This window comes from Fundulus heteroclitus, chromosome 16 (assembly GCF_011125445.2).
Source record: "Fundulus heteroclitus isolate FHET01 chromosome 16, MU-UCD_Fhet_4.1, whole genome shotgun sequence".
Lineage (NCBI taxonomy): Eukaryota > Metazoa > Chordata > Actinopteri > Cyprinodontiformes > Fundulidae > Fundulus > Fundulus heteroclitus.
In genome coordinates, this window is record NC_046376.1 from 30,708,314 (window position 1) to 30,736,172 (window position 27,859).

The 27,859-nt window shown below is 43.6% G+C and overlaps 2 protein-coding genes across 2 annotated transcripts; one reads left to right on the plus strand and one right to left on the minus strand.

Annotated features, from left to right (window-relative positions):
* The first annotated feature begins 3,626 nt into the window (after nt 1–3,626).
* si:ch211-106h11.3 (CCN family member 1) lies at nt 3,627–13,472 on the plus strand. The gene is made up of 5 exons (XM_012867878.3): nt 3,627–3,851; nt 5,985–6,198; nt 8,769–9,209; nt 9,641–9,819; nt 11,475–13,472. Exons 1-5 carry the CDS (start codon nt 3,801–3,803, stop codon nt 11,778–11,780), a joined length of 1,191 nt encoding a protein of 396 aa, XP_012723332.1. The 5' UTR covers nt 3,627–3,800; the 3' UTR covers nt 11,781–13,472.
* Nucleotides 13,473–17,303: 3,831 nt separating this feature from the next.
* Nucleotides 17,304–26,879, minus strand: ddx39ab (DEAD (Asp-Glu-Ala-Asp) box polypeptide 39Ab). Its single transcript, XM_012867871.3, has 10 exons — nt 26,740–26,879; nt 25,844–26,074; nt 23,805–23,932; nt 23,326–23,602; nt 20,876–20,994; nt 19,786–19,917; nt 18,467–18,576; nt 18,130–18,274; nt 17,867–18,014; nt 17,304–17,639 (listed from the first exon to the last, which is right to left on the minus strand). Exons 2-10 carry the CDS (start codon nt 26,049–26,051, stop codon nt 17,623–17,625), a joined length of 1,284 nt encoding a protein of 427 aa, XP_012723325.2. The 5' UTR covers nt 26,052–26,074; nt 26,740–26,879; the 3' UTR covers nt 17,304–17,622.
* Between the last annotated feature and the right edge of the window lie 980 nt (nt 26,880–27,859).

Below are 27,859 nucleotides of genomic sequence, written 5' to 3' on the forward strand. Positions count from 1 at the left end.
GCATCATAAGTAACATTACATATTCCTCCTGCTACATGTTGTTGTGCACATGGGCAAGGCACTAAACACCAAGTTGCCTGCCTGCATGGGTGTATGAATAGGTGTGCATTTGTGAGTTTGAGGGTCTGTGTTAGCATGATAAACAATACTGATCCGAAAAGACAACCATTAAAAGATAGGACAAGTTAGGTTTGACGAGAAGTGAAGCCAGGAGAAAGTCTCATGTCTCTAAAAAGAAAATCTCGACACAGTGTAGGTTTGGAAAGTTGCCTCAGAATTACCCACAAGATTTCTGGAGCAAAGTTCCTTGCATAGAAGAAACAAAGTAGAAACGTTTGGTCATAATTCACAGCACCATGTTTGGAATAACCCAAACACAGTCTATCCACAAACTTGTAATCATGGTAGTGGAGAGTATGTGTGTGGGTGGGTAGGAGGTGTGTGTGTGTGTGTGTGGGGGGGGGGGGGGATATTTTTTTGATATCCTGTTATGGAAAGGCCTAGAATTTGCTATAGGTAAATATTGTTTTTTCCTGTACAAAACTCACTACAAAGCACTGCTTGATTCGGTTATTGTACCTTCTGTAATTTTCCATCACATTGCAGATCGGTCAAACCAGAGTGCCTTTAAAAAGTATTCACGCCTTTGGGATTTTTCACGTTTTGTTGCCTCACAATCTGGAATTAAAATGGAAGGACAAAATTACTTTTTAGTGGCTTCATAAGAAAGGAGGTGGACACATATGTGCATGCCAATTTTCAGTTCTTAATCCTTTTTATTCTGGCCTACTCTTTTGTGTCAGCTCACCAATTTAGGCTATTTTGTGCTGATCCATCACATAAAATAAGATTAAAAAACATTTAAATTACAGGTTGGAATGTAACAAAATAGGTCAAAAGTGGCGGTGGTGGGGTGGGGGCGTTGGATAAAAGTGAATACTTTTGCCATGCACTCTACATCTGCTGTCTGTGCAACGTGTGATCCTGCCCGACTGATTTATTGGCTCGTAGGGTAATTTTTAAAGGATCACGGGGGATAATACATTCCCTGCCAGCACAAATGACAGCAGACATTCCTCTGTTGAGTTTCCCAATTTGTATAAACAACAATTTAGCCAACCTAAATTCCTCTTTACTGTAAGATGTCAGCTCATGCAACTCTTTTTTCTTATGGCAGGGATGAAGGGATCACTCTAATAGCTGAGAATACGCTTTAAAGGGATGGTTCAGAACGTTTGAAGTGGGATTCTGTTAACAGGCTGTAAGCAGGAAATATCTTGCCTGCAGTTGATTACTCTCTTTGTTTAAGTTATTTACTATTAATCCAGAATACTTGGTCCAGATAATTAAAAAAGCGAATGACTAGTCAGAGAGAGGCAAGGCCCAAAACTAACTTCTACCGCTAATTTAAAACAAACATTACACTGATAAACACATTTCGCTGTAACGCTGTTCATGTAGCTTTAAACCGTCACGTTGACATTGTATGATTATTTACTGAGAGAGGCTGATAATTGTTTACACAGCGAATGAAGGTTGCAGGCTGTGTGCCACCCATGATCTAGCTGTCTGAAACACGTACTGAGAAAGGAACATGGAAAGTATTTTTGGGTCAATGTAGGTGAATGACATAAAAGTGAAACTGTGTAAAAAGCTAAAACATTATTCTGGTTTAAATAAATCATATTTTTGTCTTCTATACTTTTCTGTTTTTGGTATAACAATAGTGTTTGCTTTATAAATTTGGAAACAGTCTCTCCAGCTGCTCCCACAGTACTTTGCAAGAGTATTCCCACCCTTCAGCTTATCTTATATTTCACAACCACAAACTTTATGTGTTGTATTTGGGATTTTAATGTGCTATCTAAAGAAGAATTAAGAAGAAGAAGACGGATATAACATTTATAAGGTGTACTTTAACCTCAGCGTTAATACAGTTGCTCTGTGGAGACCTCAGTGGTTTATTACAGAGTATCAGTGAGCAAACAGAAGACCAAGACCCACGGCAGACCAGTCAGGGATCAAGTTGTGGAGAACAGCAAGCTGCTACACATCGGCCACCATGCACCATGAATGCTGTGTAATTTGGTGGTGGCTGCATCATGATGTGGGGATACTTTTCTTCAGCAGGGATAGGGAAGCTGATCAGAGTTAATGGGAAGAAGGAAGGAGCAAGAACCTAAAGAATCCTGATAAAAAATCCTGTTAGACGCTGCAAAAGTCTGGAGACGGGAGAAGGATATTCCCTACCAGCAGCACAATCACCTTAAACATAAAGCCAGGGCTAAAATGAAATGACAGTTAAGGCCAAAATCCATTTGAGAATGTGTGGCAAGACTTGAAAGTTGTTACTTAGAGCAATTCTCTATCCAATCTGAATGAGCTTGAGCTACGAATGTGGGAGAGGATTTAATTCCTCCATACGAACAGGGGACTAAAAGTCTGTTAATGTGGAAAGCCCGTAGAGACATGGCCCAAAAAAGGCTTGCAGCTACAAGTACAATGCTTTTACAAAGTATTGACTCATGGTGGATGAATACAAATCCACTCCACACTTGAACTGAAATGTACCGTTCTCTGTATGAGTTCCTCAGGTGAGGATTGTTAATGGAGCATCACCTCCTACCTCCATTTCAAATGTAAATAATCTCTGCAAATAAATGTCCAAGGCAGGCGTGATGACGATGGTTTGAAGTTTCAAGAAATAACGCGAATGCGTGAATTCATAGGATGTTTTTTTTTAACTTTTAATCGAACGAAGTCCAAGAGAGTTATCCACCATAGGTGAGATATTATCCGCTTGTAACCTTTCAATCAAACCTTTAGCCTAACATTTTCAGAACTACCCATTAAATGCCTCCACACAGAATCTCCGTGTGTGTTTATGAGTGTTTGAAGCATAGGTCAGGTGCAGCAGATCTTTCCACTGTGAGGGTCTGTTCGGACGTCAGCAGCATTTTGCCCAACACTTGGACATTTTGATGAAAACCTGTCTAATAGATTGGGCGCTGTTAGACCTTCTCTCCATGTATAGGAAGGCCTGCTGTAGCTAAAGAACAGGTTCTGGATATTGTTATGATCATTCTCAACATCCCTATGATAGAATCATGGAATTTTTCCCTTCCTGGGAACACTCTGTCTGCCTTTCGTGTTTTTGTTTTCCATGTCTCGTTCGTGTCTAGAAGCATTTTTCTAAAGTGGACTGAGGGGAAATTCCTGGCTGTTTTTCATACCCCCCCCCCCCCCCCCCCCCCAACCCCCCTGCATTAATGTGACACGGACTAGCAGCTGAGCATATTTATTTTACCTGTCACAAAGCAGCAGCCGGACAGGGGTAAGTCTTTGAAAAGAACATTAAAGCATCGAAAATATTATTTCCACTCACACATAAACAAACTAACGCCCCAAAGCCGGGCCTGCTTTGGAATGTAGTAATTCAGAATTTTTATGAATGACTGCATTCATGGCTAGCCACGCCTATGTACCAAAAAACCCCAGCTTTCAGAGCTGAAACCATCGCAGGCTCCACTCCTTTACCTTTTAAGGAGGGCTGCCGCCCGCTGATTGGTTGGAGCAGGCGAGTGGGCGTGGTTCCCCGGGAACGCACGGGGCCGATATAAAAACAAGGCTCAAACGTAAACCGATCAAAGCGTACAAGTGATGGAGGACACCTGAGGATGAATCTGGAATTGGGATCTAATCCGTGTGGACAGAAGTTGGATGTAGGACTACTTTTTTTTGTGACGTAAGCTGTTTTTAAGAGCAACGTGCCTTTCTATGAGCATCACCCGACTGACAGCATGGGGATACAGTTGCTATTTGCCGCCTTGGGAGTGGCGACAGTCGTGGTGGTGAGTACTTAGCTTTGTCCTTATTTCTGCTGCTGCTTTGTGCAGGAGACCCTCCGCGCTGAGGACAGGTCTGCTCTGGCAAAGCCGGCGGTCTCCTGTTACCTCAGATCCTCCACCAGCCCGACGCGCCCGCTGCGTTTATGGCAAAAACGAGGGTTTAAATGACGTCTGGCTGACTGTCACGTCCTAAACGCTGTTTAAAGTGGGGCTTGCGGATCGGGATCAGAGAAACCAAGATCTAGACGCATTTGGTAAACGGAGTTCAAACCTTTTACATTATATATGGTTTATTTTAAATATACTTTTGCACGCTGCAAAATATTTTGCATCCCTCCCTGTAAACACTGGAGGGCAAAGGACGTCTTTTCTACGGCTATTGAAGGTAAAGCAGTCCTATAGTCTTTATCCCCAGAAAAATCTGTGGAGAATGTGGAGGGTTCTTAGCTCATATGTTCTGCCCAAAGTTAGCCTGAACAGAGGCAGCAAAAGTCAGGCTTGCTTAGCCCATTAGATCCAAACACCCTTCACAGAGGTGACCACATGCAACCCTTCATTTGTGTTTGCTGTTTATCAAAAATCTAAATGTGCACGCTCTAATACAACTTTGAAACATTTCTTAATGTTGCTGCTCAGGACAAAGATTTATTGGTCATGGGTCTGTGCAGGGCCAGCCCAAACTTTGATGGGGCCTTGGGCCTGACATTATCCCGCCATCTGTTGTGTTCCTGCTAACTTTATTCCACTTGGACTCTCTGTGGACGTCTCCCTCTGCAGCCCAGATTTTGGTCAACTTGGTGACTGTGTTTGCTAAAAGCACCAATTATACCCCCAATATAAAGGTTGGTGCCAAACATACAACAGATAACGAAACTGGCCGTGAGCAGAAGAGGAAAAACAACAATGATGCTTGTTTTCAATTTCTGGTAGAGAGAGAGATCCTTGTCTTCTTTTTTTTGTTCTTTTCTTTTCTTTCTTCGTCTCTAAAGGCATACCCCGTGCATTATCGACCGCACTGATGCAACAGTGAAACTGCATAACCTGAGCAAATGCCGTGGTTCAACTAAACTAAAAATAATCTGAATACCCGTACTAGTGCTGGCGCAGTTCAAGTGGCCATGTTCATGTGGAGATGCTATGGCCTTTAAGAAGAATTTGACTTGGGGGGCCAATTCCAATTTTCCTTTATATGCTTAACGCTAGTACATCAGCCAGTTGGTGGAAATATCTTTTTAATATAAATCTCATAAACATATTGTTTGAAAAGGGAAGAGAAGTAAAAAAAATAAATAAAATAAAAATAAATTCAGGTAAATAAAATTATTATGAGAATAAAACTGTGGAAAAAAAATTCAAAAGCTCTTGGGGGCCCCCTGCTGGTTTGAAACCCCTAAGCAGTTTCTTAGCATGCTTATACCTTGGGTCTGCTCTGGGACTGTGTGAGAGTTTATAAAATTTTAAAAACAAACAATTTTTACACTTGCTTCTATCCTACTGTATGTCTGTAATAGTACTGGAGTGATAGTATCCAACAGTAGTACCAACAAAGATAGAAATAAGCCGCAAGTTAATATGAGCTTGTTGCAGAATATGTATATATATCTATATCCCTAGTACTATTATGTGCCTGTTCCCCAGGGGAGGTTTTTAGTTGTAAATTATTTGCTAAAAGCAGTAGACTGTCTTCATTGCACTAATAATGTAAAAATAATATTAATCTGAACTGTGAGTAAGAATGGGAAAGGGATTCCTCTAGGCTACCTTGACTGACAGCCACCCTGTGACCGCAGCACCAACTGGAAGTTGGTTGTGTGGCTTGTGCGTGTTTTTTTTTTTTCTTCGTGCATGGACACGGATAGGTTTGGAAACAAAAGATGAAGGGGCAGTGAGGTGGAGGAGTGGGGTCGGGAAACATCCCTTTCATCCCTGCAGGCCTGGTGAATGCCAAGCGGAAGGCGACAGAGGGTTACAGATACCCCTGTGGGGCTTGCGACAGTGCTGACTATTCAGGCGGTGTTTAAGCCACACACACTCTCAGGAATTTCTGTGATCTGAGTAACATGAGTCCAGCTTTTCTCCTACTCGGTTCCTAGTGTGGTTAGTTGGTCCATCGCTATGTGTGTCCTCCTCTTGCAGGTGACGGCTGACTGTCCGGTGATGTGTGAGTGCCCGGCGGTGCCCCCCACCTGCCCCCCTGGAATAAGTTCAGTCCCTGACGGTTGCGGCTGCTGCAAGGTGTGTGCCGCGCAGTTGAACCAAGACTGCCACGAGGGACAACCGTGTGACCACCATAAAGGACTGGAGTGCAACTACGGCAATGATGTGGGTCGCACCCATGGCATCTGCAGGGGTACGTAGGAAGGCTGAATCAGATCAGCAGGAGAAGCGCCGGGAGCCTTTTGGTCTAGATCGGACATAACCAGGGGTTGAGTGAGGCAATATGTAAGGGAGGAGTCCGCCGTTGGGGTCTTTCTATGATAGGGGCTCAAGGGTTGAAGACCGTGCCACGTTTAAAAAAAACAGAGGCTGTTTATGAGCTGTGACAGAAACCTGGCCAACCCTGGGATTTATATAAGTACTTCAATTTATACACAAACACCCCTATGAAACACACAAACAAGCATGCACACACTGGTATTTAAATATGTGTATTTACTGGAGGGGGGGGGGGGGTATTCTATCTGGGCTGTATGGAGAGTCCTACTGAGTGGGGTTACATGCCAGGACATTATAAACAAGCCAAAACACCCTTCTGGTCTAAGAATAGTGCTTGCTTCATAAATTTGGAAACAGCGTCTCTCAATCTGCTTCTCATGTACCTTCACTGCCTTGCAGACGTGTTCTGACTCCTTAAACTTTGTCACATTGTCTCATGTTACAACCACAAACTTTAATGTATTTTTATTATGATCTTATGTGATGGATCAGTACAAAACTGTATAATCGTCAAGTGATAGATAAATGATGCATGTTTTAAAATATTATTATTATTATTGTTATTGTTGTTATTATTATTATTATTATTATTATTATTATAAATAAAAATCTGAAAAAGGAGATGTACCCTCTTATTCAGTCCCCTGAACTCCAATTACCCTAAAAAAAACAGTGCAACCAATTGGCTTCAGAAGTCATCTAATTGGTAAATAGAGTCAGTCTATGTGTAATCCAATCTCAGCATAAATCCAGCTGTTCTGTGAAGGCCTCAGAAATTAGAGATTAGAGAACAAAGATCCAGAAAATTGTGTTTTAAGCAGCAAACAAATGCTGAGTTGAGTGGAGGGTAGATGGGTCTAAACACAGGAACATTCTGGAAGAAAACCTGTTAGAGGCATCAAAAAGCCTGAGGCTGCCCGAGCCTCAGGCCTTTTGTTTTGTTTCTGCCTTCTGGCAGGAAAACATTCCCAAACATACAGCCAGAGCTACAATGGAAAGTGTTTTTTATGCCAAGTCCAAATCCAGAACTAAATCCAGCTGCTGCTCTCCATTCAATCCGATTGATCTTCAACGACTCTTTAGACACGCAAAGCTGGTCCAGACATAACCCAAAATGCTTCCAATTGCATTCATTTGCAAAATAAAAATCTTCCAGGTATCAGATTAGTTTTTACTTCTCAATTGTGTGTTATTTTGTGATAGTCTATCACATTACATCCCCAAAAACCCTTGCAAACTGATAAAAGTGAAGATGTTCAACGGCTATAAATGCTTCTGCAAGTCACTGTACTCATTCGAATTAAAGCCCCTTCATTATGTATCTAAGTTTATATATAAGTACTAGGATATGTCCATGTGCTTGGGTCAATGAATGTATATTTTGGACACAATGAACGTCGGCACATCTACCATTACCTCTAGAAAAAAAGGTTTCTGCGCTAACTGGTCAAAACGGTAACAATAACAGCAGCTGGTTACTCTTTAAGATGACCAGGCAGGCTAGTCTCTCTACTGAATCATTGTGTTGTGTTATGATGTAGGAAAGAACAGGCTGAACTGCATACAAGGTATTTCATGCAGGTCAGAAGTTTATTATTCAAACCAATGTCAAGAATGAGCTGTGACAAAACACCCTCCCCACTGTAGCGCAAAGCAACTACCTCTTTAACACGCAGAAAATACTCCCCCCAATCACAAGCTGGAAAGGGGAATCGTTACTTGAGCAGGACATAACTCTCCTGTGTGGAAGTAGGGAGCGGTCCAAATGCTCCTCGGTGGTGGAAACTGGATAATCGGTTGGGTTGCAGACATCAAACATGGGAGAATGGGTTCAATATGATTCTCCTGTGTTCTTTCTGTAGTTCCCTTAATCAGCAAATTGGAGCAAGCTTTCTAACCGAGCGGTCTAACTCTGGTATAACACACTCGTCCGGACACCTGACCTTTTGCACCCTTCTTGCTCAAAGGTCCCGTGCAACAAAACATAGAGGTTAAAGGTCAAGCTCGTTTGGCCCATATGATCACCTCCAACAAACGTTCCTCCACATTTGGACATCAGTCGATGGCATCGCGTGGACAGGCTTTCACTGTACACTGTGTACACATAATTTCCCATTGTTTGAAAGACAACATTGTCTTTTTAAGAAACATTTTCTCATGGGGCACATGCTTAATTCAGAGTAACAGGTGGACCACCCCCCCCCCCCCAGCTAATGTTGAAAGGGACAAAGGGCAGGGCAACTATGAAAGCACGCACTCATGCCTAAGAGTAATTCAAGAGCCGCTAAATAACTTAACATGGCTTTTTTAGGACTGTGAGAGGAAACCATAGTACCTGGGGAAAACACACGTATGTTCAGGGATAACATGCAAGCTGCATAAAGGTTCCCAATGTAAGCCAATCAATGTGCGATTCAGGCAAAGGGAGCAATTGCACTAGTTCTGCAAATTTCCAAACTTATCTGTCTTCTTTTATCTTTCCAGCAAAGGCAGACGGCCGCTCCTGTGAATACAACGGACGGATTTATCAAAATGGCGAGAACTTCCGTGCCGGCTGCAAACACCAGTGTACCTGCATCGACGGAGCTGTAGGATGCATGTCCCTTTGCCCCAGCCACGTGCCTCTGGCTTCTCCCTCCTGTCCTGCCCCCAAGTTAGTGAAGGTGCCAGGCCAGTGCTGCCTCAGCATCGACTGCCACAAGGGAACCACTGTTGTGCCCCCAGCGCACCGACGACCCCCACCTCCTGCTTACCGACCTTACCCCTTCGTTCCCTACCCGGCCTATCCATACTCCAAGCCTTATCAGAAACCTTACCGGAAGCTGTACCCCTATAAACCCAAAAAGGAGAAAAGCACCTTGGGCAACGAGCTGCTGGAAGTGCGGCGTAAATGGGACAAGGCGCACGGAAATAAGGACCTGATGGGTAAGAAATCGCATCGCCCCGTCACCTCAGAGTGGCGTCTGCTTCCTCCGCTCAGTCCTGCATCATGTTTATGTTTTAGCCATTTTTGGCCCTTGACGCACAAACGGCATCAATGCGGGCCTTCTCCTCTGCGTCTCCGCTGGTGTGTCAGCGTTTATGTGAGAGTTGTTTTCCACTGGCCCCTTGCACACCAGAGGTGCTCTCCCCCTTTCACACAGCACATACCTCTGTCACGCAGCTCTCCCCTCTCGGTAATCACCTTCTGTATGTGTCAGTGTTGCCTGTTCAGTGAATAAGGCCAGTGTGCCTTTCAACTACATATTTCTGCTTTCCCCCCGCTACTGCCGATGGCGACTTTTCTACCGCTATAATTTATCCTAATGCTGTCAACCCGTTCTCATTTGTACTCACTTCTCTTTCATCTTTTTTAGCCTGGAGTAAGTTGGGAGATCATTGCTTGGTTCAGACCACCTCCTGGTCCCAGTGTTCCCGGACCTGTGGGATGGGCATCTCCTCTCGGGTTACCAACGACAATGGCCGGTGTAAGCTGGTCAAGGAGACACGCCTGTGCAACATTCGGCCGTGCAGCTCTATGTCTATCCCTGTGAAGGTGAGGAATGTGTTTGGATCCTCCTCTTTAGGGTCTACAGAGGTGCTGCTTAGCTTAAAGAAATAGTCGCTATTGCGGAGGTCACTGGTGTTATTGTGCATGTACTGTCCACAACCTTAGATATCGCAATACCTGTTGGGTCCACCTGCAGTGTGAGTTAGATATCCAGAGAAAAGCATTTCATAACTTAATCAATCTCACTGGCAAGGGCTATTAGCTCCTTTTAGTATAGATGCTCTATATTCCAACTTCTTTCTTTCAGGGGACTCTAGGTGAGGAGTACACCTTGGATAGGTTGCCAATCCGCCCACAGGGCAACACAGTGATGTACGGGGCAAACTGCGTACACATGCTGAACCTGAGGGCATTTTGCAAGGACAAATTTATTTTGGGTGTTGGAAAAAAAACAGGAGTACCCTGAAAAAAAAAATCCCTCCTTACAGACAAATGGCCAGGCTTCTTCCCACTTTATATTCATCAGTCGTTTGACGTGATTTTGTTGTCTGCTTTGGACAACAAGATGGATCGGTTACATAACAACCGAGACTTTTCAATGTGACGAAATCCCTGGAGCTCTGAAACTATGACTGTCTGACAGCTGCCCTCGTAATTCACAGCGTACGCTTCGCCCCCGTGCTGTTGCTCTCTCCTGTTTTGTAAACGGCGCTATCCGAGCCCCTCTGTCTCCGGCAGAATGAGCCGCCCGATGGGTTGCTGGGCACCTGTTTTCACCTGGCTCTCCCTTCTTTCGTCGAGCTGCCGTTGGAGTTAATGTCCACCAGCGTCGGCCCCTGACTATTATCGGCATGCTAATCTCTCTTGGCACTAATCAGTTGTTCTGACCTTGATTTTGTTTTTGCACATCTCTGTAGTTAACTGCCTTAACCTTGTTTTTCACGTCTGCATGGATGACTGATGGCACGTTGCCTAAAACTTCATACGAATATGAGTCTCTTGTCTCCTTTTCTGGTGTAAAACCAATGCTACCACTAAAAAATAGGACTTTTAAGATCTCCCAGTCTGTCAAGAATATCAAATTTCTCTACAAGATTTAGATCAATGGGACCTTAAATTGAAGTGTCTTTGGATCAGTGATAACACTAGCGATCTGCTAATCAGGAGGCTGCAGGTTAAATTCCACCAGGCGTATGCGCCTAGTTCCAAATTGCCCAGTCATCTTGGTATTGTGTGTAAACATGTGAGCCTTCGTGAGTGCTGCTAGCTAAACAACCGTATGGGGAAAAGTATTGAGAGGTCAGTATATCTAGTCTAGTACTCAGTTCAGTCCATTTACTCTAACTTTTGTTTTTTAATGGCTTTTGGTCTTGACTTTTTGTCAAGACCAGCATTGATGTTAACATTAGCTTTTTAAGGCTAGTGTTGCATTACACTGCCACAAATTGGAGGATTCCTGTTTAAATCTATAGGCCCTATTGCCTTTTTCTTGTTCCATCACTAAACTTCAACATGTTCAGTAATTGACTTTATTCCCACCGACATAAGGTTTGCAAAGATGTCTCATATTTTCCCATTTATGTCAGGGCGCTGTGCACTGATCGAACCTCAAATAACCCTTTGTCATATCTGCAGAAGCTTAGTTTTGCTGATCTTTTGCCTCGCGCGTTGTTTAATTTGTCCTCTTTCCCGTTCCACAGAAAGGAAGGAAGTGCTCTCGTACACACAAAGCCCCTGAGCCGCACCGTTTGTCCTACGCCGGCTGCAGGAGCACTCGCCTGTACAGGCCCAACTACTGCGGGGTGTGCAGGGACGGCCGCTGCTGCTCCCCCCGTCGCACGCGCACGGCCAACGTGACCTTTGCCTGCCCCGACGGGGACCTTTTCAGTAGATCCGTGATGTTCATCCAGTCCTGCAAGTGCAGCGACGAGTGCAACCATCTGAACGAGGCTGTGATGCCGCCGCAGCTGTGGCTCTACGGAGACGTTCACAAATTCAAGGACTAGCTGTGCTAGCCCTGCCCCGCCTGCATTCCTCCATAACAGCATAAATTGCCACCCATTAGTGATTCTTTTTATAGAGCAGCTGTTCCTAGTGTAGCTACCAGTAATATGCAGGCAATGGTAAAAGATCAGGAGATCTGTCCTGGAAGATAATTTGTGGAGCAGGATTTATTTTTTTTCTTTCTGCCGTGCTCCAAATGTTCCCTGAACTGTGGCACTTCAGCCAAGGAGAAAGGAGCCGGAGAGGAGACAAACTGTTAAGGACGACCGTTTCTTGCATTTATGCTAGTCTTATTCTCTTGCAGTGGGATAGATGTTACTAGCCGGTAGGAAAAACAATTTTAGGTTTGACACGAAACGGTCCAAAATAAGGGCTGTAGTAGAAAACTTGAAAAGACTTTAATGGCAATTGCAAAAGGCTGTGGTTTGTCTTGCAATGGTATTTATTCTATGATATTTATTCTAGAGACAGACACGTTGACGCATTGGCACGCCACAGGGACACGATTTGTCTTGGAGCCTCTCCGTGGCTGAACGAGGATCAAAAAGAGGACAAGTCAATAGACAGCTGTCAGTCACAGAGAGAAAGGGAGGCTGGGATCCGGGACCGTCAGAAACCGGCGGCCAAAGACGGATGACGAGGAATGCAGGGATAATAGTGCAAAAAGACAGCTGAACCTGGTGGGTTTGGGACTTGTACACACTCCGAAGAAATGTGTCAAAGGTTGTTTATACAGCTGGACTCATCTCCTGCCTTGGCTTCACGAGAAACTGAGACATTTAGCAAGCACCAGAAGAACAAGCCTGGGATTCTGGCGTCGAGCAGTCGACCACCTAATTCTGTGCAAATTACAATCTCCGGGGGGAGAAAATCAGCCTCTCTCTGGTTTTGCTGTAAAAATAAAATCTGAAAGCTGCGTGTGTGACGAGGTAAACATACAATTTGTGACGGGCGGGCGGAACCGCGCCGCTGCCTAATCTGGCCTGTAATTGAGCGGCGCGGCATGTCGCGCTGAAACAAAACAAGAAGCCGTGTCTTTTCATGTTAAAGAGGTGTCTGTTTCTGAAAACTGCTGACTTCACAGCTGAGTCAGAAATAAGCTTTCCAACGGGTGCTAAACCCTGGAAACCTGCATTTAAAAGGACTCTCAAAGAGACCGACCCCAGGCATTGGCTGTGTATTTTTTTTTTTTTAATTTCTGGAGCGTAGATCATATATTATGACTGGGAAACAAAAGTACCCTCCTTGACTTTTGCTCGGATTAGTTTGTGCACCTTATGTCAACGTTTCTACAATATCTCATTGTCAATAACATGTCCAAGTCATTCTCTTGTAACACTGCAGGTGTCGTAGTCTTTTATCTTCGCTCTTTGCTCACATAGATGCTGTGGTTTTGTCATTTTATCTAGTTCTAAGGGACACTGTAGAGCAGCTATGTACAGATGAATTTGTAACTTTGTAATTCTGTCTGCTGTATAAGGGCCCCTCATTCTGTTGCATTAGTTCATGTGTAGTTTAAACACTGAACCTGGGTACAGGTTCTTAACGAGACTATTGTACCAGTTGGAGAGCATTTGAAGGGGGGAAAAAAATGGATTATAAAGCGACATCGATTTTCATGGAAGGACGGTAGCCCAGCTGGTTTTGAAGCAATGACGGTTAAAATGTTTGGAATAAATAAACTTTTACCCTTACTGTGTTGTATTTTTAAATGAAAAGGCAGTTGGTAGCGACTGAAGAGATTACCGTGCTAGCAGCCTGGAAGATCTACAGACAAAGCTCACAAAATTAGGATTTGGGGGAAAAGGCTTCTAATTTTCTGTCTTTCTCAGCAAGCAAAAGTAGGTACACCTGGTCTGGCGTTCTGTTATCTGAGACATCATCCAGAGAAGACAGATCACCCGCTATTATCATCTAATGTAGAACAGATTACTGGATCAATGTGTGCTTCTGTGCTTGTTTGTCTCTCTTGTTGTGTCTCTGCTCTGTCTTCTCTAACCTCCAGTGGGTCGAGGCAGATGACCGTTCATACTGAGCCTGGTTCTGCTGGAGGTTTTCCTTCCCGTTAATGGGGAGTTTTTCTTCCCACTGTTGCTTCATGCTTGGTCAGTATGAGGGATTGCTGCAAAGCCATGGACAATGCAGACGACTCTCCCTGTAGCTCTACGCTTCTCCAGGAGTGAATGCTGCTTGTCGGGACTTTGATGCAATCAACTGGTTCCCTTTACGCACAGAGTCAAATATTACCAGGTAAAAGATTCTGTGATCAAATAAATGTATCAAATAAATACACAGGCAACAAAACCACAAAATTCAGGGTCTCGGAAAATATTATTACATTAGATCAATAAAAAAAGGATATTTTACACAGAAATGCCAAGCTTCTGAAAAGTGCCCATTTCTATGTGCTCAGTACTTGATTGGGCTCCTTTTACAGGAATTACAGCATCAATGCAGCGTGGCGTGGAGGCAATCAGCCTGTGGTTCTGCTGAGGTGTAATGGAAGGTCAGTTTCCTTTGATATCTGCCTTAAAGTCATCCTCATTGTTTCACTCATCTTTCTCTTAACGACACTTCATAGATTCTCTGTGGGGTTCATATCAGGTCGGTTGCTGACCAATCAAGCATAGTACCATCATGGTGGTCGCTCACTGAACCAGCTTTTGGTACCTTTGGGAGCGTGGGTCGGTACTAAGTCCTGCTGGAAAATTTAATTACCACCACAATTACAGCAATAGAAGGAAGCTTGAGCTATCTTAAAACGTCCTGGTAGATGGCTGCCTTGACAGTTTCAGAAAACCCAGAGGGTCAGAACCAGCAGACGACATGGGGCCCCAAATCATTGACTATGGAAACTTCACACTGGAGTACAAACAATGTGGATTCTGTGCCTCTGCTCTTTCTTAAGATTCTGAGACCGTGCTTTCCAAAAGAAATGCAAACTGTATTCATCTGAAAATAGGACTTTTGAACTCTGAGCATCAGTCGACTTTTTTCTCCTTAGCTCAAGTAAATGCGTGTAGTCCATGTGAAGGACTTATATGTTGCAGTGGTTGTTGATGCCCTGAATTGATAATTTTGCTTGACAATCCTCTTGTGAATGCGGTAAACCCTGATGCTAGTGCACTATGTCCTTCCACTGAACGTTTGGAAACAGCACCCTGAACAACCAGCCTTTTTACAGAGGCATTTTGTGGAGGGTGTCAATGTCCATCTTCTAGACATCTGTTCAATCAGAAGTCTTCAATCAACTCAAACTGAGACCAGTTAGAGTCTAATTAGCTGATAGGGATGTGAATTAAACTTTTTTTTATCGTTATCTGTAAGCAGTACCCATAATTTGACATAATTATACACTAATCTGTTTAGTATATCATAAGCACAATATATATATATATATATGTATAAAACCCACAATGATTAAGGCTGTTAAAAATTAATATGCTTGTTCTCTGTCCCAACATCAGATCATCTATTTTCACCATGCGACTATAACAAGTGCGGGTTGGTTGCGTGTATCAAGGTATACCAGGATCACACCAACAGCTAAACCTCCTCTACCTGTGGCTCTGCTAGTCAGCTTTCCCCTATAAACACATTTGAGTGTTTAAACGCATTTCTAGTCATGGTTTGCAAACTAAAACAGCAACCCATGTCTCTTTCAATAAGCTAAAGTTTAGAAACTACAGCAGGGTCACCAACCTTTTAGAAACAGAGCTACTTTCTTGGTACCGTGTCATACAAAGGGCTACCTGTACTGACCTTTGAACTAGAAGAGTCAGAGCTCACCTTAACTTTATGTAATATAGACACGTTTTAATTCATTTTAAATCTATGTTAAGAACAGGCATTGTTGAAAAGGAAAAGCGCCTAAATAACATTTTAGATACAGCTCACTTGAAGGTTGTGCTATTTTTTAGAACAGGCTTGAGGGCTAGCTGGTGCCCACGGGCAGCTTGTTGGTGCCCCCTGAAGTACAGTAATCAAGAGATTGATCTTCAGCCAAATTAACCAACTAAATGCACAATGTGGCACTATGACCAAGTAAATGCTCCTAAATCCATTGGTTATAGCAGCAGTACAAATTTATTCTATATAAAAGTCAGATCCCAAACGTTTTGAATTTTCACATTAAAACCATTATATTTTGTCTATATTGTTTTGAACCCACCCTCGCTTAGCTTCTGTAACATGGCTTTTAAGGTCAACTTGAAGCAGTCATTGGTGTGTATCTCAATGGTTTGGTTCAAATTTATTTTCAGTTTTACACATCAAAATACCAGCACATACATAGTGAGAAGCAGTGTTTTTTTTGGGTTGCTACAGTGGCTTGATACCATCCTCTGAAATCCTGCCATTTCTTCACTAGGACTCGACTTGTTCACTTAAAAGCAACAATATGCAACTTCTGACCACCAGAGGGCCTAGACCTGGAAGTTCCAGGTTTAGCGCCCCTGCAGGCCACTAGCATGTGGTAGCTCTCGTGTTTAAAGGGTGCTCTCTAGAGGCCCGTTTACACTACACCTAAAAACCGAGCCATGCCAAGACCGGTCCGAGCTTGGTCCAGTTAACTGAGATAAATGCAGCCGTTTACACACAAGAGTTATCTCGGTTTTTTGTTCCTTGGTTGCTCCTCGCCCCCTAGTGGCGATCTGCGGTACTACCGCTCTTTGGGATCGAAGGCGGGACCGAGCAAATCAAAATGGCGGCACCCGTAATATTCAGGATGTTATTGTTAGACATAGAGTCGGCTTTTGGGACGTGGATGAGACAAATGAACGTCTAATAAGGATTTACAGACGCAGGAAACAACAACAGACGCTGAGGTTCATAAGCAGAATCATCACTGGAAACCGTGTGGCACGGTAAGGAAGCTAGTATTATTATGAATGTCTGAAATTTGTCTGAATGGAGTGTGAATCGGGACGTGCAGCCAGACACGCCGGGAAACCCGCGGACAGTCAGCTGACTGTAAGGGGATGACGCGGTCTGCTCATGCGCCCCTCGTTATCAGGGAACCGGGCTAAAAAAAACCAGTCCGAGACCTGGTGGGGAACTGGTCTGCAGTTAGCGCGGTCCGGTTATCGTTAGCGCGGTCTGGTTCAGTCTGCTGACCGTTTACACACAAGAGTTATCTCGGTTACCGAGCTCGGACTGGTCTCGGCTCGGTTAAAAAAGTGTAGTGTAAACGGGCCTTCTGTCACATGACTTTCTGAGTGACGGATCAACACCTCCAAGTTTTTTTTTTCTTTAAGAAGGGCAGCCCGCACAGACCATCAATACACAGAGTGCTCTGACATGGAAAATCGATTAATGTACCTCAAATTAGGCTAATATGTGGATCAAAAGTCTGTATTGGGGCTTTAATATATAGAAGGCATTCCATACAAAACTCATCAAAAGAGCTGCCACATGAGCCAGGTTTACTCAAACCTAAAGACTAACCAATGACTTTCAGCATTGGAGAAGAAATACAAAATCCTACAATACAAATCTAGCTTGGATAAAGGAAAAAAAAAAAAAAAGTTGCTCCACGTTATTCCTTTAATCTCGTAAGGTTAATCTCAACACAGCAATAAAACAATGCAGAGACAGTCTCATGAGAGACCACAAGGATAACAATGGCATTTTATAAAAAGTTTTAATTGGGCAAAAAAACAAAAAAAAAACATAGAAAGACAAATTAAAATCAACCCCCCCGCCCTCCCCGGATAAACTGACAATAAAAAATAAATGTTTTGAGAACAAACGTGCAGATCTTTCAAATCAACAGTGAAGTACATCTACTTCCAAATAAAAAGACTGGATCCATGAAGAGGAGGCTTCGGTCCGGCTGGGCTCGGCTCATCTGGACTGCTCGACTGGGGGTGGGGGGGGGGGGGGGGGGGGGGGGGGGGGGGGGGGGGAGAGACAAAGGAGAGACGTTAAGCTGAGCATCTACAGATCGACAGCTGAGGACAGTGACTCTTCACCAGCAGGTTTAACACATGTACGAGGCTTAACAGGAGCTCCGCTGCAGTCGTAACTATCTGCAGACTGACAGCGGACGCTTTAAACCCCTTTGATCTAAGCTGTGAGAAAAACTTACTGTAAGATGAGATGTCGATCTCATCCGGCAGCTCGGCCACGTTGACCTCGAAGCGGTCCTGCACGTCGTTCAGAGTCTTGGCGTCGGTCTCGTCTGACACAAAGGTTATAGCCAGGCCCTTGGTTCCAAACCGACCAGCACGGGCAACCTAACCGGTTCAAGAAGGTAAACGCAAAAAACATTAGCAAGCTACCGAAAACTTTAAATAATTAAAAAAACACAACATTTCTTGTAGCGTTTCTAAATGGGCGAGGGCTTCTCACCCTGTGCAGATAGGTGTCTGAATCTTCAGGCATGTCGTAGTTGAAGACGATGTTCACTCTCTCAATATCCATCCCTCTGCCGAACAGGTTGGTTGCGACCAGGATCCGCCGCTGGAAGTCCTTGAACTGCTGATAGCGAGAGAGCCTGCGGGCGGGGGGGGAGCACAGATCAACAACACAGCTGCGGAAAGCATTACTGGACGCCGTCCGGCTTTGAAGGCGGCAACGTGTCGAGTTAAATCAAGATGCCTTCTGCTCCCATGAACGCGTTCAGCAAGTCAGGGTTCACAGAGTTTGTTAGTGTGAGAGCGGAACGATGAGGCGTTGTGAATCTCACCTTTCCTCCTGAACCATCCCCCTGTGGATGGCGATGGCAGGGAAATTCTGCTCCACCAGGAGCTGAGACAGGGCGATGCATCGCTGCACCGACTTGACAAAGATCACCACCTACAGGCAGAGCACGGCAACTTAGAGCTAGGAGACGAGGCTACAGGCGGGTAAATCTAAGAATCTATGTTCAACATCTGTGACGCATTTCAGAAAAATTAAACCCATTATTAGTGTCTCAGATAATTAGATTACAGAAGATCAATAAGAAAAAGGATATTTTACAGAGAAATGTCACTTCTGAAATGTTATAAGTAGGGCTGAACGATTTTGGAAAATAATCTAATTGCGATTTTTTCTCTTAATATTGCGATTTAATGCGATTTTTTTTTCCAGTTTGATTTATCATGTCTTTTTAAACATATACAAACAACAAATCATTTTGTTTGCTCGCTGTGCAGATTAGTTGCTAAAAGACCCACAGCATCTAAACTCAGAGCAGAAATGGTTGCGTTCGGCCTACAATATATTTCAACCAAAATTGCAATTTTTACTTTTCTCTGCATTAACCACAAGCAACAAAAATAATACGTCTAAATAAAGACGTTTGTAAACAAGGACTATTCAAAACAAGAACTTTTAATGTTTCTATTAATCAGAATATTATTCAAGAGAACAGCTTTTAGTTGATTTGGACATCAATCCTTGTTGAACATAAAGTCCAACCAACAAGCAAGTCTATGTATTAAACTGATTGACCTCTACTTAATGCTATGTATGATTATATAAACTCTAAAACAAGTAATAAAATTAGATTATCTCACTGCTGCAACTGTCTTCCCTTCCATGTGGAGGCAAACCCACTTTAAACATTTTACCAACACCTAATGGACGTCTCTGATTCCCTAATTGTTACATAGCCAAAAATTGCAGACTCTGCGTTTTGGAAATTGTGTTTTTTAAAATCGCGATTATATTGAAAATACGATTAATTGTTCAGCCCTAGTTATAAGCTCTAAATACTCGGTTGGGCATGCATTTGCATGAATTACTGCATCAATGTGCCGCGGCTGGAAACTGAAATCAACGCCTCCAGAAGTGCTCCAGATATTCCTGGTCGATTTCTGCCTTTTGAGCTCCCCCAAATGTAAAAAGTTACAGGAAATAAAGGCCCGAAATATTTCAGTATGCCATGATTCTGTTTCCCTTCCTGAAACGGGACATTTTAAACTCTTTCACCCTACTCTAATTTTTCGAGCTGCACATGTCCTTGTTGCGAGGACAAGCAATTGAGCAACGGGGACAAAGCAACGGCAAAAGGTGATTTACCTGATTGAACTCCAGGACGTCAAGAAGGTCAAAGAGCTTGCGATTCTTCTCGCTGTCCTTCAGCTTGCAGTAGTACTGCTGCAGACCATGAAGCGTTAGTTTGGTCTCGTCGTCCACAAACACCTCCATCGGCTGCAGAAAAAAAAAAAACACACAACTGGATGCTTTAAGAAAATAATAATAATAATAAAAAAAGGTACCCTCAAGGTAATTCATAGCATTATTTTTCTGCATTTTTGTCATGTTACTACTGCAAACTAGATTTTAATGCGACAGAAAGATAATAGGTTCTCTTTCAGCATCACCGTCAATTTAGCTCTAGCCATCTTCCCATGAACCTTGACAACTTTATCACTACCTGCCATGTTTCATGATGGGGTATTTACTGTGGTGCAGTGTTGTTTCATCAAGGTGGTGCCTTCCACATATGTCCTTTGTCCCCTTACAATCAAAATGCCTTGAACAGATTGTTGCACAAGAGCTGTGGATCTCTGCAGCTCCTCCAAAGATACCAGGGGGTTCACAGATTAATGCCTGTCACTTTAGGTGGCCAAGCATGTGGCCATAGGTGTGGAGCTGCACCACTAAACATCTTTAGATGACGGCTCAAACAAGAGCTCTGTGAGATGTTCATAAATGGGGGTTATTGTTTTATAACGCAACCCTGCTTCAATTAAGGCCACAACTTCCCCCTGAACTGTCCGCTGTTCCCCTTGGTCTTAATGATGCCATTTGTTCAACAACGCTCGCTAACAAGCGGCTGAGGCTGTCACAACAGCCGGATCTTGAGTTTAAAGGAAACACTGGTAGCCTCCATTTATTAATTAGGTGACTTCCGAAAGCTGTTGCACGGTTTTTGGGTGATTAAGAGTAAACCCATCACACCCCAAACCTGACAAAATGTGAAATAGCCAGGGCTGCACTTAAAATACATGTTTAAAATTCTTTTGATATTTTTCAAGATTGATCGAAATGCTTTCTTTCTATCTTGTCCAGCCCTAAATACGACTACTAATAAGAAGCAGTACGGTTGTAGGCCCAGCTCCTTCCAGACAGACAGGAAATGAACGGACTGGGATCTTTTACTTACATCCTGCATGAATTTGCGGCAGACTGGTCGGATCTCCTTACTCAGGGTGGCGCTGAACATCATGACCTGCTTCTCGTGGGGCGTGATCCTGAAGATGTCCTGCACGTCACGCCTCATGTCTGCACACAGTTGATACATGAAATTATAAACCCAACATACCCGCCATCACGGCGTACTGCAAAATTAAAAAGTCAGTTTTAAACCACCAGAAATCTCCGTCACGCCGGTCCAGGGGTATAAACATTTTTCTATGTCTGATCAGAGAATGTGGAGGTGGAAAACCTCAGGTCGTGTGCAACCACAGTAACACAACCTCTCCACCGTGCATCTCACCTCACACCCCCCCACCCCCACATCTAAAAGGATACTGTGGCTACTGCAGGAAGACAGACGACAATGGCTAGGAGGAGGAAAACTGCCCAACGTGCAGAGCGTACTTGCAGACTGAAGAGGAACCAGACTAAACATGACAGCCACTAGCGATGGGCGGTGCTCCAGCAGGAGCGCCAAGTTCAAGGTAAAGTTAGAGCTGCCTTGAAATCAACGAGCTATCTTAAGAGTCAGGCAGTGGAAAAAAATCCTAATGTTGCTGAGGCAGACAGCCTGGTGATTGTGCTGCGAGAGCGTCTTGGAGGAGTTGGATTGTGTATGTGATCAGCTTTAAGTGAAAGGCTAAAGCACCTCTTTAGCTGAACCTGCATTGCGTATGCACACGTTCACACTTGTCATTTCTGTAGTTGCCGTGTTCCCACTGCACACACATGTGGCCCAAGTCTGATTTTTTGCAGGCCAGGTGACCAGGTCAGGCGTTTCAGAACCAGTGGGAGCGCTCAGATTTGGCTCCAAGTCGCTTTCCAGCCGCTTCCACACGTGGTCCTGAATCCGATTATCTGATCCTTTGGTATGTGACTTCAGCAGGAACTGCCCCAGCATTTTTAACGCGTCTTTTACGTCAATTTTAACAGATAGACGTCACAACTTTGCTCCAACAGCAGCTGGAGGTGAGAGCAGTTAGCATTAGACAGCTGCCTGCTACAGCGCTGCTCAGTGGAGGGACAGTGAGACTTTAGACCTTATTATACAGCAAAACCTCTAATCAAGATGACTTGTCCAGGGACCGTTTGAATGAGGGACGCAGCGCACGGCCATATTAAACTTGTGTACAATCCTGCACACGGAGGACTCTGCAACGCCAAGAAGGTTTTCACTGACCGTAATCTGCTGTATTGCATTTCAGCCGGGGCAGCGCTTTGTAATCTGTTCCCCTTGCAAAACGATTAAAATTATTGCGATGAGTGTCCTGTCCTTGGAGTCGAGACGAGAAGCGCTGATATTATTAAAGGTTGCCCTCGACATCCTAAAGTTATAAATGAACTTGGTCTCTGTGAAACTGTTAAAATGTCCGTCACACCAGTCCTGGCTGCTTCTCTGCAGCCAAAACATTATTTTTTCCGCCTCAGCACTCGCTGGCACAATAAATGGTGTCTGTTGGACAGTTTAATCTATAAAGCCTACTTTTTCCATGTTTGCTGGACCAGAGGGGGCTGCGTGAAGTCATTCACGTTGTTCTTTTGGGCATGTGGGTCGGTTTGGAGCCGCAAACAGTTCACATTGGAGATCTCGCAAAAAATAATAATAATAATCAGAATTGAACATCAAGACCTGCAGTGGGAACGTAGCCTAAAACTCCCAAGATGATACGTCACCTCATTAAAAAGACAAGATTCCATGTTTTATATGGTTTAAAAATAAGCTTTAGGGCTGCAGATATCGATTATTTTAGTAAGCCATTAATCTAGCGGGTATTTGTGATTAATTGGTTTTCTAAAAAGGAAACAGTCTTCACAAATCAACACAATTCAACAAATAAGTGTAGTGAACTAAAAAACAAAAAAACAACAATGTTTGTTGTACATTTTAAATGCATTGTAATTGACAGAAATGTGTAAAGACAATGTAATAGAAATGTAATAATTGAGGCCCATATCTATCACTCACTCTATTCTGTCTAATCTACCTAGCCCTGCTTAGTAATACAGTAGACAACATAACTAGGACTGCAACTATTAGTTTGCTAATCGTTTAATCTGTGCACTACTTTTTTTATTAGTGGATTCATAATCAAACAAAAAAAGGTGTTTTTCTTAACTGAACTTAATCAGATGAGGCTTAAACAGGAGTTCTTCATAGAGCATATTTACAGACAAAGACCAGTCCTGGTTTAATTACTCTGAGTGGGTTGTTGTTTCAGCAAATTACATATTTTAGAGTCTGAAGACCTAAGTTAACGATTCAACTACCAAATTAGTTCAATTATTTCAATAATCGGATTAATTATGATCAACTGTTTCAGTCCTAATCATAATACTATGATATTTTTGCCTCTGGTTATCATACAGGTCCCACTCAGCACCAGAAACTAGCCCCAAATATCAGTCAAGACGACATACCTAGCTGCTCCAACATCTTGTCGCACTCGTCCAGGACAAAGTGTTTGACGTTTTTCAGACTCAGGGTCTTGTTGCGGATCAGCGCCAGGATCCGACCCGGCGTTCCCACTACGATGTGAGGGCAGTTCTTCTTTAAGGTTTCCTCGTCCTTCTTGATGGGCATGCCGCCAAAGAACACGGCACACTTGACGGTGGGCATGTACTTTGAGAAACGCTCGTACTCTTTGCTGATCTGGAAGGCCAGCTCTCGTATGTGGCACATGACTAATACAGACACCTGGGGAGAGGACACGAGCGCATGAAGAGTGAGACACCGGCGGCTCTGGCAGCTCTTCTTTTTCACACATTTTTATTACACTGAATTTAAAGAAGAAGAAAAACGTATAATTGACTGCCCATTGACACAGAACACATGCAAGCTGAAACCAAGCCAAACGGCTCCATTTAGTTCACAGCTCTGGCCGAACGACTACACCCACCTGCCCGTCGACAGGCTCGATCTGTTGCAGCGTGGCCAGGACAAACACAGCCGTCTTGCCCATGCCAGACTTGGCCTGGCACAGGATATCCATGCCGAGGATGGCCTGCGGGATGCATTCATGTTGGACTGAAAGCACAAAGATAAAAGCACATCAGAAAAATAAACAGAGTTGTTTAATGGCTCAGAAAGCACTTTGCAGCACGTTTCCACGTCTGAATCCGCATATTGATGATTCCGAGTGTTCAGCAAATGCATATTTTCCTTAAATGATACCTCGGGAGCAACAAACAAGCTTGACAGGAACCTCCACTCCCATGAATTGCTAGGGTGTGTAATGTTGAGTATGCTGAACAGCTCTGCGACATGAGTCACTGCACCTGCACTCTGTCCTAGTGAAGCAGCAAGCAGTTGATCACAACCAGCAAAGAAGAAATACTGCCTTTCGGTAAAGCCGTCCCAATAAATACAACAGGAGACCCCCTTTGTCAGATGGTGACATGATCTGCAGCAATACAGCATCTGCAGGAGCTCCTTACAAGATTTAATTAAGGTTAGTCGGGCAGGATGACAGCATTGCACTGTATTCAGCCCCACTTCTCTCCATCAGCTCTGACAGGCTGCCCTTTAAGCCCCCCCCCCAGTGTTTAGGAAGATTGACATTATTAGAAACAAACTTTTAACTCCAACCATTTGTTTAAATCAGATCCTCCCGTACCACAAGTTTCCCTCAGCCCCCAGGCTGAGTACCGTATGTTTATTTCAAATGCCTCGATGTCTGAGAGCAACAGAAGAGGGTCCCGTCTGGAAGAAAACCTCCCGGTCTGAATAAGCTAACGTGCTAACTGGTATTAGCTCAGTTAGCACGTTAGAACGCCCACGCATCGTCCCTCTTTCAAGCCGCGTGACGTAACGCTCCTCGCACTCCTCCACCCCACAACTCCCCATAACACCTACTGCCAGGATCACAACATTTTGGTGATGGGGGGGAACCCTGTTTGATACCTGGATGTTTAAAACAATTGACAGATACATGTATCTGAATTGATGAATCAGAATCATTAAAATTGGGAGGAAAGGCTAATTTAATTTCCAGCGACCAACAGGCGATCAGCGCAGTAGCAGCCAGACTAAAGGCCAATGTTTGTGTCGCTGTAGCCCCTTACTGCGGGTAAAGAGGCAGAACATCACTGAGAACGAAGAAGAAGAAAAACAGTGCCCAGAAAGAGAAAAAGATGGAAGATGCGGCGAATAACGCTGTTAACAAGAAGGGCCTTTCAGGGCTAATTAAAGCCGGCCAAAAAAAATTAGCCTGCACTACAGTTAGTCGGGGAATAACCTTAAAGTTTTCTACCACCTGAGCCATTGTCACCCACTGGAGGAGTCTGCCTTATGAAGGAGATAGATAGATAGATAGATAGATAGATAGATAGATAGATAGATAGATAGATAGATATGCCTATTTTGTTTATTTGACAACAAAGGAATTCCCATTTCTCTGCTGTTCCCGTCTTGAAGAGTTTAGTTTAAAATATACATCATTAAAAAAAACAACAAAAAAAAAACACAATATGTTTAATGGATACATTGAGCTTTTAAAACAGAAATCTTTCAATCAAAACTAACCCGATATCTCCTGTAATAGTACCAGGGATTGTGAAAGATTGACAAAAATGTCAATTTGTTTTACATTGTGTGAGATCTCAACACAAGATGACCAACACAGCCCAGCCCTAGACGGACATCTTTAAACCGTTTGTAAACAATGACTTTCTGAAATGTATTTGACCTGATTTCAACATACGGCTGATCAGAGGGTACATCAGGTTGTGAAATTAAAACCTAAACCCCAATCTCAGGTGTACGAACGAACCCACAGATTCAGTCTGAAAATGTAAGAGCACGCAGAATAGGTAGAAAATGGGTGGAACCAGATAACCTGATGTCCTGCAACGGCAATGTTGTAAAAAAACAAAAAAAAAATAAAACCTTATGGTCATCAATAAATGTACTCAGCCTTCTGTGCTGTGTGGCCCTCACCTTCAGATGGATGCTCAAAGCCACAGTCTATGATGGCGCGGAGCAGCTCCGGCTTCAGGAGGAAGTCCCTGAAGCCGGAGCTGTGGATGGAGACGTAGGACCCCTTCACCTCCTTCTTCCCGGCGGGGGTCGCGCTCTCAGGGGCTCCCTGTGGCTCCTCGTCCTCTTCATAATCGAGCAGCTCGTTGTCGACGTCATTCTCAGCCATTATAGGTGTTTATATGTCTCTGCCTAGAAAAACAGAGAATGAATCGTTAGTTATAGAAGCTCCCACTGCACCGTGATTCCGGAAAGGACAGCCTTCTCCCACTGACAATGAAAGACACACTTCGCATTGTCTCAATCCAAACACACCGGCTCTAAGATCTACAAGCCGAACGTGGTCGAGGCTTTTAGGACTAAAAGCATGTGGCTGCACACTGCACGGCAAAAGCAACCCGCCGGACGACATCTGCACATAGAAACACTCAAAAACTAGGTCGGGCAACGACTCGGTTTGGCTAAACCTGTTAGCTTCTGAGCGCTAACCACAGTGAAAACCCATTGTGTTGCATAACCGCTGCTAACGGGACGATTCTTACCCCCGGGACCCGGCTCCCCCCAAACGAACTCGCAAAACGAGTAGTTTATCGTATGAAGATAAACTTAGGGCTAAATACCAGAGCTAATTTTACAGGAAAGCAACACAATTAACCAAGTCCGGTGGAAGCTAAGCTAAAAATGATAAGCTACAACACTCTGGCTTCAACGTCCGGGTTAAGTTTACACCGATTTCCATTTGACGCAACTACTACTTTCTATCAAAACCTAATCACATACAACCTCAAACTTTAACCTTAAACGAACATCTTAAATACTAATAACCGTAACAACGTAGCTCAATAAGGAGCTTATACCTGTACGACGTTAGCTCTGAATCCACCGGATCAAAACCGCATGGGGCAGGCCTCAGTCGGTTTATACAGGCAACCGGAAGTTCCGCCTACGAGTGCAAAACGATGAATGCCATTGGTGAATTCGTTGGAACACGGCCAGCGATTGGACGAAAGCTGGGCCACAGTCCCTCGCAGTCTGAAAAAGCGGGATCGAGCGACGATGCATTTGGTGTAAGGAAGCTCGTAAGGGACTGTAAGGTTACTGAAAGCTTTTTGGTGTACTATTCGTATCTTCAAATGAGTCGGGTGTTACAACAAGTTATATAATTTAAAAGAGCGTAAAACCGACCTTTAGAGATGACATCTACATCATGTACGCTGGTTAAAATTTAGGATGGTTCAAACCCTGTTTCTGGGGTAACATATGTCCCTCAATTTATAGTAAAATATGAGAAATGTTGTGCAATAAAACGTGCTTTGAAAATAAATGGCATGATATCCTTCATATTTTGAGATAATGGTATAAAATGTAGTTTTACTCTTTAGCCACATAGGTTGGATTTTCCTGTTTTTCCATCAGAAATGCAACCAGAAGGGCCTCTGTGTCATTCTTCCAACTGGGACACTTGGTCAAGCCATCCTAAATTCAGTATTCAATATGACAATCGGTTCTAATGGTTTGCATCAAACTAACAAAATGTAAAGTGAAATGTACCATGTACTGAACCCCAAATGTGATAAAGCAGCCTCTGTGGGATGTTGCTCTTACCTAGTGCCTTCAGAGGTAATCATGCTCCAGCTCAAATCCTCCTCCAAGCAGAATCCTGTCACTCTTCCAGAACAGTCCCCACGGATGGAGGGGGAACTCTCTCGTCATTTTTTCTCCTGTAGTCATGAGTAAATACCTTGCTCATGGAAGTGTTAAGGAGATAAATGTTCTCTTTCTACCAACTTGTCAGCTGCTCCGCCTCCTAACAACTCTTGATTTATGCGAAGATGAATAACAAAAGAGCTCTAATCTGAATATAGCCTAAAATAAATAAAAAATATTAAGGATCAATCAAAAAAAATTTTTATGATAACATGCTAGTCTATTTGGATAAGTTTTACTTTTGAAAAGTATTTCTATCAAATGTTCTCT